Below are 12416 nucleotides of genomic sequence, written 5' to 3' on the forward strand. Positions count from 1 at the left end.
ACCAGTGGGCCACCAGGGAACTCCCCTAATTTATGCTCTTAATTGATATATTTTATGGTATATCATATCCTGAGCATTTCCTCATGTCATAAAAAATCCTTTGTAAGTCTCATTTTTGATAAATCCCTAACATTCAACTGAAGGGACATACTGGGTATACTCAACCAATCTCCTATCGTTGGACAGTTCCATTTTTCCAATTCCTTGTGATTATAAAAATGCGGGGATGAGCATCTTGGTCCTCATTAAAATTTCTTAAAAGATGCCCTCCTAGAAATGGCTGAATGACTGATATGGGGAGGGGAGAGCCCACCTGCATGGGGTGTGCCCTGGGGTTGCAGGCCTCCCTCAAAGTGCCTTCCTGCTGGCCGGCACCCACTTGACCTTCTAAGACAGCACAGTCAGCCTGGGTGCTGGGGAGTCTGCAGTTCTGATCCCCCTAACGTGGATCTTCCTGGATTTAGGTACAGCTGGTCCACTCCCTGGCATCCACCAGGAAGCGAGCTGTGGAGCGTTCCATGGCCCCAAAGGATGGCAGGAAGCTCTTGATGAAGAAGATGGATATTCGTGAAGGAGAGATGATGTCTCCTCGGCAGCGGAAGTGGGTGCACAGCCTACCCAATGACTGGGTCACAGAAAACCCTGTTCTCTACAGGTAGGTCCTGCTGTCCAGGCCACATCCCACACACTAGGGGTGGTCAGAATTTTCAAAAACTCAAAAAGAGCTCACACAAGATGAGGAATGAAGTCCCAGGTACCTCCCCTGAGAGAGAGAGGAAATAACACCTACTTTGCAGGATTGTTTGCTTCTCCCTCTCTTCCGCCCTCTCCCTCGCTGGGCACTGGATATGTGGATCCCAACCTTCTGGAACTTGAGGCTTCAACAGTGCATAAATAAGCAGGTCTCCCCAAAGGGGGGAAGGCTCTGACACCGAGGACAGGGTGGTGGGACAGGAGTCAGGAAAGCTGTCTGAGGAGGGGCCTCAGCTGAGATGAGAGGATGAGGAAAGGAAACATGGAGCAGGGCTCTGAGACAGTACCGGCTTATCTGTTCCAGAAGGCTGAAGAAGTCAGCGGGCCTGCGGAGAGGGGTGGGAGATGAGGCCAGGAGAGACTTGCAGGCCACGGTCCGTATTTTGGACTGTACTGAAGTGAACAGCTGATTTGCATTTTTAAGGCCTTCACGTTGTGCGGTGTGTAGAAAGTGGGGGGCTGCAAGGAAAGGCACGGAGGCCAGGGAGGAGGCCACCACAGTCCACGCAAACTCGGTGGGGCTGTGAGAGGGACACAGGGCACTTCAGGTTTATTTTGGAGGCAGAACCCACGGGACTAGGTGACAGATTGGGTGGGAGGAGAGGGCTCCTGAGAGTCCTAGGTCTCTGGCCTGAGCGCTTGGGTGGACAGCAGAGGTGCCATTCCCTGAGATGGGAGCAAGTGGGGTTGGGACAGGGAGATCAGGAGTTCCTTCTGAACTTCTGAGTTCAGAAGTTGAACTTGAGATTCCTGAGCGTGCCATTTCAGCTCCCTGAGCTTAGACTCCTCAAGCAGGGAGAAAGGAACAGAAAGGAAAAGGAAAAGTGCTTCCTCACGGGGCACTTTGGAGAATGTAGCAGGAGCTGGGCTTCCCTTAGGCTCGTCAAGCTCTGCACCAGCCATAAACCTTCTCGAGTCTGGGACTCTGGGACAGGAAGTCAGTCCTGCTGTGTCTGCCTTTGTGTTCCTTTTAACCTCCATTGGAGCAGGGATTGACTGGGTAAAAGTCTCTGCCCTGCCCTTTGAGTTTTCCCAGGAAAAGGTCCTCTGAGGCTTCTGACACTCAGCACCCTGAACAGCTGGGCAAACCCACTGGCCACCCAGGCACAGACTGGAGGTCAGCATTCTCCAGCCCTGTCCCTGATGCCCCATGCAGGGATCCAGAGGCACACACAGCTGGAACCTGACCATACTCCCTCCCACCTCCTGGGAGGATGGTCTTGTGCAGCCTGGCTGTGACTCTGGCTCCTACAAGGGTCCCAGGCCCCTCTCAGCTGACCTGTTTTCTACCAGACTTAGGGTCTCCTGACATCTCCCTGTGCTTCCCGAGGGTCCCCTCCTCCCCAGAGTTTAGCCTAGAACCACCTATCCTCCCCATAACTGGATATAACATCAGTCAGGCGCTCTTGGCACCCACAGGACACTGTTTGGGGAAAGGCACTTCTCATGGAGGGCGCTGGCGTTGTGCTGGCTTCCTGGCACAGACAGACAAGGCCAGCTCTGCTCTGGACACAAGAAGAGAGATGTGCTTATAACCTACCAGGCCCTGCCACCCTCAAAGCGACTGGGATCACTGACTCAGCATCAGCACCTCTCTGGGGTGCCTTGTCCCCTTCTTGAAAATTCGGCCAGCCAAACCGGTCAACTTGTGCATTCATTCACACAGGACAGGACCTCTGGTGGGTGGAAGAGAAACTCGGGGTACAGGTAGATCACCACTAGTGTAAACCAAGCCCCCATGTTCCTGGGGCAAGTGGCCAAGAAGCCAGAGCCGTTAGCAGCTCCCATAGTCGGGGCACCCGGGCTCCAGTGGGGCCGCCTTAGTCCAGGGGCATTTGGTTGACAAGGCTGAGAGACCCACCTCTGGAGGGCCAGCCTGGGCCCCATCAGCTGCCACCCAGGCCCTGCAGTCTTCCTTGGTGGTAGGTGTGCCATGAGGACTACGTAAGAAAAAGTCTGGAAAGTGCTGCACACGTCAGGGCCCCGAGGAATGGCAGGCGTCACTGAGAACTGCTGCATTTCTGTGGTGCTTGCCCTGTGGACAACACATTAAGGGATTTTTATTCCAAAGCTGAGGTCATGCTCACCCACCTGGTCCTCCCTGCTGAGATAGTTTGTCCTGGGATCCCAGCTCTCTCCTCCCACACCCAGACCCCATGAACCATGGACCTTGGCGTCACATGCAGGGATCTGGGAATCCCAGCGCCACTTTGTCCAGTGACTTCCCTCCCTCATCCCCCATCCTGGACAACAGGGTCACCCCGGCCGCCTCATAGGATGGGTTGTTGAAGAAGCAAATGAGGAGCGTGCTGAATGCTCAGCCCCAGTCTGGCTTTCCCAGGTTGGCCAGGCCCCTTGGGGCCCTCAGTTTCCACATGTGGAAAATGGCTCCTGCCCACCACTCACACTTGTTGTGCAGCCAGAATGGAGCAAGATCCCTGAGGGCAGACCCCAGCTTCTCATCTGAGGACTGTGGTGTCTGCTGGCAGCAGATGCCCAGGCAGTGTTTGTTGGAGGCACATCCTCAGGGCATTCTGGAATCAGTGGGCCCGGACTATTACCAATTCCCAGGGTCTCTCTGGAGACCCAGAGCTACCCTGGAGGGGAGCAGTGCGGGGCAGGGAGCGGGGTCGGGGCGGGGGGGGCGGGGGGGCGTTGGTTATTGTTTTTCTCTGCTTGTGCCTCAGGGAAAAGGAAATAGCCAAGAAGGAGAAAGCTCAAGAGAGTGAGAACAGCATTGCTGCCAGAGAAGTGCGGGGCCTCACAGACACCGCCGGTGAGCCTCTGTTCAGGCGTGAGGGCAGGCATGGCCTGGGCCAGAGAGCGCTCTGTGGGGAGCTCCTGGAAGCGCTAATGTAGAAGCACCTGAAGGTCCCGCTGTTCCTCTGCTCAGCATCATAGAGGGCCTTCCTGGAACCCACCTCTCCGCCCCGCCCCTCTCCCCTGGGCCTTTGCCTCTGAAGCGTTTCCCCTGAACCTCCCCTGAACCTTCTCCCCAGCGCAGGGAGCTGGGGGGGGGGGAGGAGGGGCTGCCTGCACAGTCAGCATTTCCTGATGAAACCATTTGGTAAAGGATGTAGCTCGCTCTTCTGTGATTTCACAGGAGGATTTTTCAATCTACATTGTCTTCCTTCGTATCACATTACCCTGGTTTAACTTTATCCGGATATGGAGGCTCTTTTTCTTTGTGATTAAAAAAGTAATACATGCTCACTATAGAAAAAGGAAGGCGATAAAGCAGAAGGTGAAAACTCCGCCTCCACAATAGCACCCTTTCTCCGCCCAAGAGTGCCCACCGCCCATGAAATCACATAGTGCCCCAGGTCAGAGGACAGCAGAGTGCAGGGTGAGCTCACAGACCCTAGAGCAGAGGGCCCACATGCCAACCCCTGGCGAGCCTCTGACTGCCTTTGTTCTTGGACCCCCATGCCTGTAGGATGGGGCCGGTAATAGAACCTGCCTCTCAGCTTCATCCTGAGGAGTAACTGATTTAGAACAATACCTGGTGAATGGTAAGTGCTGATAAGTGTTGGTAATTCTAATCTGTGTATGTATTTTCTTCTATAAAACTTTTTTTAAAAACCCTAAATGTTCCTATTCTATACATACCATTTGGAACTTTTTTTGACCATTTAACTGTATATGCAAGACTTAATTCCCTACAGCACTTAGGGATCACCTTCTTTTGCCTTAAGTCTCTGCCACTGCCGGCCTGCTTTGGGGGGCCATCTCCTGAACCCAGGCACTTGCTGCCTTGCTGTCTTTTCCTGGGTACTCTGACCTCACCTTGGAGCTCTGAGGGCAACCTCATCACCTCCGTTGTTCTCCCCCAGTTCCTGAGAGGATCAGCACCATCACCCTTCAAGGGCGAGGGGATTACAAGAGGAGAGGCTGTGAGAGTGCTCTGGCGAGCTTTAAGGAGGAGATCGCTCAGATTGGGATGGTGAGACTTCTCCCTCTCGCTCGCCTTCTGTTCCTGGGCCACTCCAAGGGGAGGGTGGACTCTGCACAGCGCCCACCGCCCCTCCTCCCGGGTCCTCAGTGGCTCACCAGGTGTAGACGGAATTGTAGTAGCCATGTTTGGATGGCTTGCTACAAGTTCTGATTATGAGCAGAACTCTATATGTCAGGTACTGTTATAACCTCCAATTTACAAGTGAGGCCCAGAAAGTCCTGCCTGATTTGGCACGTAAGGGCCAAGTGGGAACTGGACTCTGGATCTGATGCTAAAGCCCAGTCTTTGATCTCCCTGCTCAGTCCTACTAACAAGGGGCCAAACGGCCTGACCCTTAGGCACTACCCTCAATTGGCTCCCTGTTCCTCTCCAGAGACCTCTAACCAGACTAATCCCTGGAATATTGCCTAAGTGAGACAATAAGGTCCTCTCTGGGCCCCGGATCACACTCACCACTTTCTCCCTGAGTTCCCTGGATTCCGGGAGCTGGCCGTAGACCCAAAGCACCAAGAAGGTGCTCTCCCTGCCAGCTTATCACTTTCCTAATGTATCCTAACTGGACTTGAGCTCTGCTGTCACCATGAGCTCAGTGGCTTTGGTCACACAACCGAACTGAGCCTCAGTTTCCTCATCTGAAGTACTCTTGGAATTATTTCACTGGCCACTTCTGTAATGATTATTTGTTGAGCTCCAACCATGGGCCAGGCATAAGGTCAGCACGTACTTTGCAGGCTATGATGAGGACCAAGTGAGTCTGAGGACAAGGGCTCACACATGACGTGTGTCCCGAATAGTGCTGCCCTAGTGCTCTGGCTGTGAACAATTAGTAAATCTGAACTCTTTAGGTCTAGGTAAGAGTTACTATTTTTGAGAGAGGACCGCAGCTGGCACTTCCCTACTATAGGGCTGGGGGGAGTCCTTCCTGTCCCAGGGGTGTTGATACCATAGCCCTCGCCCTCCTGGCCTGTTTTAGGAAATGGAACCTCTCATCTTGGAGCCAGGAGCCCTTCTTTTAAAAAAGCTGGCTGAGTCTGACGAAGACATCAACAATCTCTTCGAAAAGGTGGAAAACGACAGCAACCTTGAAGATTACACCATCCAAGTAGGGGTCCCCTCGAGGCGGGACCTGCCCCACCTGTGTCCTGCTCCTGCTCCTTTCTTCCCTGCCACCTGTTCTCCCAGCCTGACCCAAACTTCTTGGCACAGACCCTGTTAGAGCTGCGGGATCAGGTGGCCGAGAAGTTCCTGCTCCAGAAGCAGGAGATCAAGGAGCTGGACAAGACGCTGCACTCGCTTGAGTTCTCCCGGGCAGATAAAGTGAGTTGGCCTCCAGATGTGCTCTTGGTGATTTTCACTCGTGGTATTTATGAGTCATCACCTGTTTTTTAGTTCTCCAGGAGAAGGGAGTCACTCACTGTGGTGCCTTGTCATTTCTAGCTAAAAAGTGTGTTGAAGAAATATGTGGAAATCATAGAGAAAACTTCCTACCTCACGCAGCCCGACGTGTACAGGCTGATCAATAAAGAAGCCATGGTGAGTGGTTTTCACGTGCAGGGGATCAGCTCGCGGGAGCAGGACCCCAGGATGCCCTAGAGCCTGGGTCTCAGGAATGATGGGCTTCTCATATATAACATTTCCAAGTAACTCAGGTTGGCTACTTGAGTTCAGAACTAGAGTCTTTGTTAAGTATTTTCAATAGAAATCTCTCTAGTACATTTTGTACTTCCCCGCCATGTTCATCCCAGTTAACCTAATACAGTGTCGTCAATGTGACCAGTGCTAATTTTATGAGCACCTACGGGGCCGTGTCTCAGCCACCATGTGCAATGCTATGAGTGCTGCAAGACAGAGGCGTGATCTCACAACTGTTGTGGTCTCAGGGTGGTGTGTGCACTCATAAGTGACCTCAGCATGCTCTGTATGCCTAGTTTTTCTAGTGGTTCTTGTCTTTCCTCCTGCTGTCTGTCCATTGCTGAACCATGCCTGCTCCTCTGGCTCTGTCCCCACTGCTTCTCTGTCCACACCCTCAGCCTCCTCCAAATGCTTCCTTTGGGATAAAAAAAATACAAGAAAATCAAGGTTGTTCATGAAAGGACACTTCTTTTGGCTACCTACTTGCATAGGTTTCTAGGTCCTGTACAGAAAGCTGGGCTTGCCGGTTAACGGGCCTCCTGGCAGCGCGCAGGGTACAGTGTTCAGAATCACAGATGGGCTCCAGCCCAGGTCTGTGCCTTGGGGTCCTGGACAAAGCACAGGCAGAGAGTGAGCACAGACCCCCCTCTCCACTGTCCAGACATGAAAGTTCCCGAAATTACTCAGCCCCAGCACCTGGAACTCCGTGTCCATAAAATGAGGATAGTGATACTTAAACACCAGTACTTGGTGGGAGGATGACATAAGAGGACGCAGCAGTGGCCGCTCTCATTTTGAGACAAGCAGGAGTTCCTAACTTTGAACCATTTGATCGATTAGGGGAGTCAGAGTTAGCAGTGTCCCACTTATGTTTCGGCGTTTGACTTTCCTGTGTTTATTGTATGCATAACAACTGGCACTTTCTACTTGCTCTGTGTGCATCTATCTCATTTAACTTCACCAATTCCTTGTGCTGTAAATAGCATTATCTTTACATTATGGCTACGGAATTGGAGGTTCAGGAGATACTTGCCAATGCCCCCACTCTGGGAACAGCCGGCATCAAACCTCGGCTTTCAGTGAAAATTGTTACTGAAATTTCTGCCTGCTGAGCTTGGCGGTTCTCACCCTTGCCCCAGGGCAGTGCATAGAGGGCTTTGGGACATGTGTGGGGCATTTTTGGCTGTCCCAGTCCCTGGGGGACTTGGGAGAGGCTGCTCTCATTTAAGGGGGTGGAGAGGCTAAATGGCAGAACGGTGTCACACAGTGAAGAATCGTCCCGACTGCCATGCCAAAGGTGCCCTGGTGGGGTCCGCTGGGAGGACTGCCAAAGAATGTTCTAGCTCTGATGTCATTTGGTAATTGGTACTGGTTCTCATCACAGCCATATGTGGCTGCTCCCTGGTAGCATGAGCACTCTGCTTTTGGAACCAATTTATAAAAAAACCAGTTAAACACTGAAAGCTTGCTGCAGTGCTTAACTCCAGTGAACTTAGAATCACCTTTTGAAACAAACAGTCTGAGGTGGCCTTGGAGCTGGGTTGAAACTCACGTGGTCAGGGTTCATGGTTAAGCCTTCAGGAAAGACCCTTGTCATGTCCGTAGCTGCTGAGCCCCAGGCAGCTTCCTTGAGTGCCCAGCGACCCCACAGTACTCCTCAGACGCTGCCACGACCCTGCTCGGCCCTCAGCTCGCAGCTCACCAGCCCTCTCTCCAGTTGAGCCTTGTTCTGACCTTGGAGAACAATCTAGAGCCTGCCCACCTGTGACTGCAGATCATAAACCACGCCCTGCTGGGCAACCGGAGGGCCCTCGCCCAGCTGTTTGTCAACCTGATGGAGGCCACGCTGCAGCAGGAGCTCGATGGCCACCGCCGCTGGCAGGGCCTGCTGGATGCCTGGAAGGCTCTCAGGAAGGAGGACCTGGTGCAGGGTTTCAGGTCGGTGGCTGCCCACACCACCCGAGGCTCCCCCCCGCCCCCCTGGGCGGCAGCATAGGCGGGCGAGGGGGGCACCTTCTCCCTCCCTTTGTTGTTACTTTAAAATGCTCTTGCTTTTTTCTGGTGGTAAAAGTAATAGGTGCTCTTTTTTAAAAGTCAAAATAGATAAAAGTATAAGGAAGAAATTAAAAATCACCATTAATTCCTCACCACAGTGAGAAGCACGGCTGATATTTTGGTATATTTTCTCCCAGGCATTTTTAGACCCATACTGCGCATGTAGATTTGTATCTTATTTTCTTTGTACACATTTCCTCATAAGCATTTTCTGAGCACTGTACAAATTGTTTGAAAATGTTAGTCTGATTATCTGCCCACTGTCCACTCTTTACTATTACTGGGCCAAGGAGAATGGCCATCCCTCAGGCTTGGGACACTTCCCACCCTGTGGTAGCAGGTTTTACCCATGGGAGGCAGGGTGAAGAGAGGACCCATCTCCAAGCTTCCTCCACCAGATGGCACTTTTGTTAATACTGACACAGGGGTCCTGGAGCTTTTGGCCAATAAGGAAGGCTTTCTTTTGCTAAGAAAGGGACTCTTGGGACCAAGATATCTGAGGACACCAAAGAGTGTCTGTCTGTGCTGCAGCCGTGGGGGTGGGAGGCCCATCTGTACACCCGCATTTCTAGGTGGAGAGCACCAGAGTCTGACGCTGGGGAGGAAGGAAAAGTGTATTGAGGTCTGGCTGCACCTGTACTTTCCCTGTGACCTTGGTCAAGGGCTTGAACATACAGAGCCTTTTTCTGCAGGTGTCGTGATGAACTGGCGATAGGGTTTCAGTGATGGTCAACAAGATGCTGTATGGAAAGTGCCTGGTCTTGGCCTGGGCTTGGGAGGTTGTTAAGATGTCAGTAATCATCATCGGCAGTGATGGCAGGAGCTGACATTTCCTGGGCATTTCCCAGGAGCCAGGCACGGTGCTAAGGGCTTTGCTCACATTATCTTGCTGGGTCCTCACTAGTACTCCTTGAGGAAGGTACTGTCATTAGCTCCATTACAGAAGAGGAAGCTGAGATTCAGCGGGGGCAACTTGCCCGAGGTCACAGAGCTGGAGGCGGCAGTCAGGACCCACGCCCGATCTGTGCCTGCTGGTCCCTCCATTCTTCTCTCCTTCCCTCTCTTTCCTCCCTCCTTTCCTCAGAGGCCAGGATGGAGGGGAAGGGGCTGGGAGTGGTGTCCGGGTGCTAGGGTTCTGAACGTTCTTACCATGGGTCTCATCCCTTCTCTCCCATCCACCTTGCCCCTCCTCTCCTCTGCATGGTGCCGACGTGTCTGGACGCCCAGTGAGTTCATGGCCAGTGAAAGGATCCAGACTCCTCCAGCTGTGAAGATGGAGTTGGAGACCACGTTTAAGAACCAGAGCGCCCTGCAGCAAAAGCGGCTGGACCATCTCTGCACCATCTGGTACAGAAGGAGGGGCTGCTGCGGAGGGCACCTTTCGGGGGTCCATGGGGGAGGCAGGCACAGTCCTCAGCGTTGACCTTTCTTCTGAGGTGTCCTCCAGACCCGGCCATCTCCCAGTTCTCTGGTCCTGGGCTGGTTGCCTGGGTTCATGTTCTGGGGTGTCCCAGCCCTAGTGGCAACAGGGCACATGACACATTTGCTGCAGAAGGAAGTTTAGTGTGGCTCTGCCAAAGAGCTTGGAAGGGGGTAATGGCAGGGGCGAGGTCGGAGGGGAGCAGTGGAAGGAGAGGCCAGGTCAGGGGCTAGACTTTTCCCTGAGGGCAGTGGGGAGCAGAGCAACTCCATCAGCTCTGCAGTTTGGAGGGTGGGTAGAGGGGTATGAATGAAGCTGAAGGCTCGGAGGTTGATGAGGAGGCTGCTGCCATCAGACAGGGACCTGTTAGAGGCTGTGGATGCTTCCCTCAGACCTGGGTCCACCTCTGATCCCATGATAAGCTCTTTGGCGGGGGCATACTGAATGTTCTAGACCCTGGAAGCCCACCGTCTGGGGAGCCTGTAGCATCCACCCTCAGCAGCAGGATGGAGCCTGTGTGGTCCTACAAGGCAAAGACATTTCATGTGTTGGGACCCGTGCACCTCGTTGGTCCCTTTCACCCTGGTGACGCTGGGATGCAGGTTCTTCCTGTCTCCCCACCACAGAGCTCAAGTTCTCCTGGGACATAAATGACTATTAGGACCCCCACAGCGTGAGCCAGAAGGACTCCCTCAGGACTGGCATCTCCTGCCCCACGTGCAGCCACATTTTCATGCAGTGTGACATTAACAACGTGGATAAAAATCTCAACACAAGGAAAAGTGCTTTTGTTGTTTTCTCTGACTCCACTTATTTCTGACTCTGAGTCCCTGTTCATAAAGCTGGGCAAAACTTAGCCTTTCTTGGGCATCCTGTCCACTGAGGAAAAGTTACGGAATCCCACCCAAAGCCAGGCCTGGTGGTGGGAGTCTGGTCATCAGTTTGGTCCACACACATGCAGCTGGGCAACTGCTGCTGCTTCCAGACTGTTGGGCGCAGGAATCTTGAGGAGGCTTCTCTGAGCCCCTGAGTCCTCACACCCAGGCAACCGTTGCTGTCCAGAGATGTGGGTCTTGCAGCTGCTCTCACGGTGCCACCAGGAAGTAGGCTGGTGGTACTGCCAGGCTGGCACTGCCAGGCACCCGCCATCCTGCTGTGTCTGCACCTCCCTCCAGCCCCTTTCTATTGGGTGAGGAGACAGTCCTGGTCCCCAGCGTCCTCCTCCCCGGGGCTCTCACCCCACTCCCACAAATGCCTTCTCCTCAACAATGTTCTCGACTCTCCTAAGAACTTAGACTTTTGCAAACAAAATGCAGAAAGATTTTTAGGCTGATGTCTTTTATGCCCCACCACATCCCTCATACAGGCTGTGAATATGGGGCTGACTGCTGCCTGAGTGGAGGGGAGAGACAGGGCCAAAGACCTGGAGAAAAATGCATTCATTAATGCTTCTAGCCAAAGCTGGGACACACTGTAAGATGGCAGTGTCTGCAGGCAGAGCGTGGAGCTGGGTGTGTGATATGACCTGGCCTGGAGGAAGGTGGGGGCAATTCTAAGAAATCAGAGGCAAGAGCACATTTATAGGACATAGGACCCAGCAGTGGGGATATATAGAAAGGTGAAGTCAGGACATAATCCCACTGTCTGGAAGCATTGCAAACACTACGCTTAAACACACAACTTAAAGGTAAAGTTGCAAAGCCTTGATCACAGAATTCCAGTGAGTGTCGAGCGAAGGTTTGGGTTTGTGGTGTTTGTGCAAAGAGGTCTGGACAGCTCCCGCAAAGCACACTGGGTAGACACCACCTGTTTCCTTGACCTGTCAGCAGCTTCTACGGAGCCTTCTAATCAAGCCCGAGGAACTGTTCCATGGAACTGCCTCATATGGGATCACACGTAGCTCCCACCTCCCATCCCGGCCCAGAGCTCCAGGCCTTCCTCTGTAAACCCAGAGCCCCAGACGCCTGGTGAGGATCCTTGTTTCGGCACATGCCAGGCCCTCTGCAGGCTTGTGGGCAGTGGTGGCAGAGGGGTGGGGAGTCTTACTAAGATTCCCAGGGCCCCAAGAGGGAGTTATCCAAAGTCCCAGGAGAATCCCCGTGGATTTTCCTGGACCCAGTAAGTATATGTGCATATAATTTTAAAATAGTTTTTAAAAATAAAATTTGCATTTTGGAGTAATGTTAGATTTACAGAAAAGTTACAAAGATAACACACAGAATTCCTGTATACTCCTAATCCAGTTTCCCTAATGTTGTCATCTTACACTGCCAGTGGACACTTGTCAACACTAAGAAATTAACTTGGATGCATTGCCATTAAGTAAACACCAGACTTTTTCTGATTTCACCAGTTTTTCCACTAATGTCCTTTTTCTGTTCCAGGACCCAATCTAGGATGCCACAGTGCATTTAGTACAATGTTTAGACTTGAGATTATGCCCTGCACACTCTTGTATACCTACCTTTTGCTCTTTACTGTCCCACTATGAGTGGGCTGCCCTAGACCAGCCTGGGTTACACGTCTTGTCCTGACATAATTGTTAATCGCATCCCCCTTTCACTGGCAAAATGTCCTGGTTTGGACAGTAAATAGCATGTC

The 12416-nt window shown here is 52.6% G+C and overlaps 1 protein-coding gene across 1 annotated transcript in view; it reads left to right on the forward strand.

Moving 5' to 3' along the window:
• CCDC180 (coiled-coil domain containing 180) overlaps positions 1-12416 on the forward strand; it is a 118575-nt gene that overhangs the window by 65191 nt on the left and 40968 nt on the right. Inside the window, 8 exon segments of the mRNA XM_059926676.1 lie at positions 465-655; positions 3441-3529; positions 4587-4696; positions 5682-5810; positions 5915-6025; positions 6146-6241; positions 8115-8278; positions 9623-9742. Of these exon segments, the coding sequence (XP_059782659.1) occupies positions 465-655; positions 3441-3529; positions 4587-4696; positions 5682-5810; positions 5915-6025; positions 6146-6241; positions 8115-8278; positions 9623-9742 (1010 nt within the window).

Source organism: Balaenoptera ricei, chromosome 6, assembly GCF_028023285.1.
Source record: "Balaenoptera ricei isolate mBalRic1 chromosome 6, mBalRic1.hap2, whole genome shotgun sequence".
Taxonomy (NCBI): domain Eukaryota; kingdom Metazoa; phylum Chordata; class Mammalia; order Artiodactyla; family Balaenopteridae; genus Balaenoptera; species Balaenoptera ricei.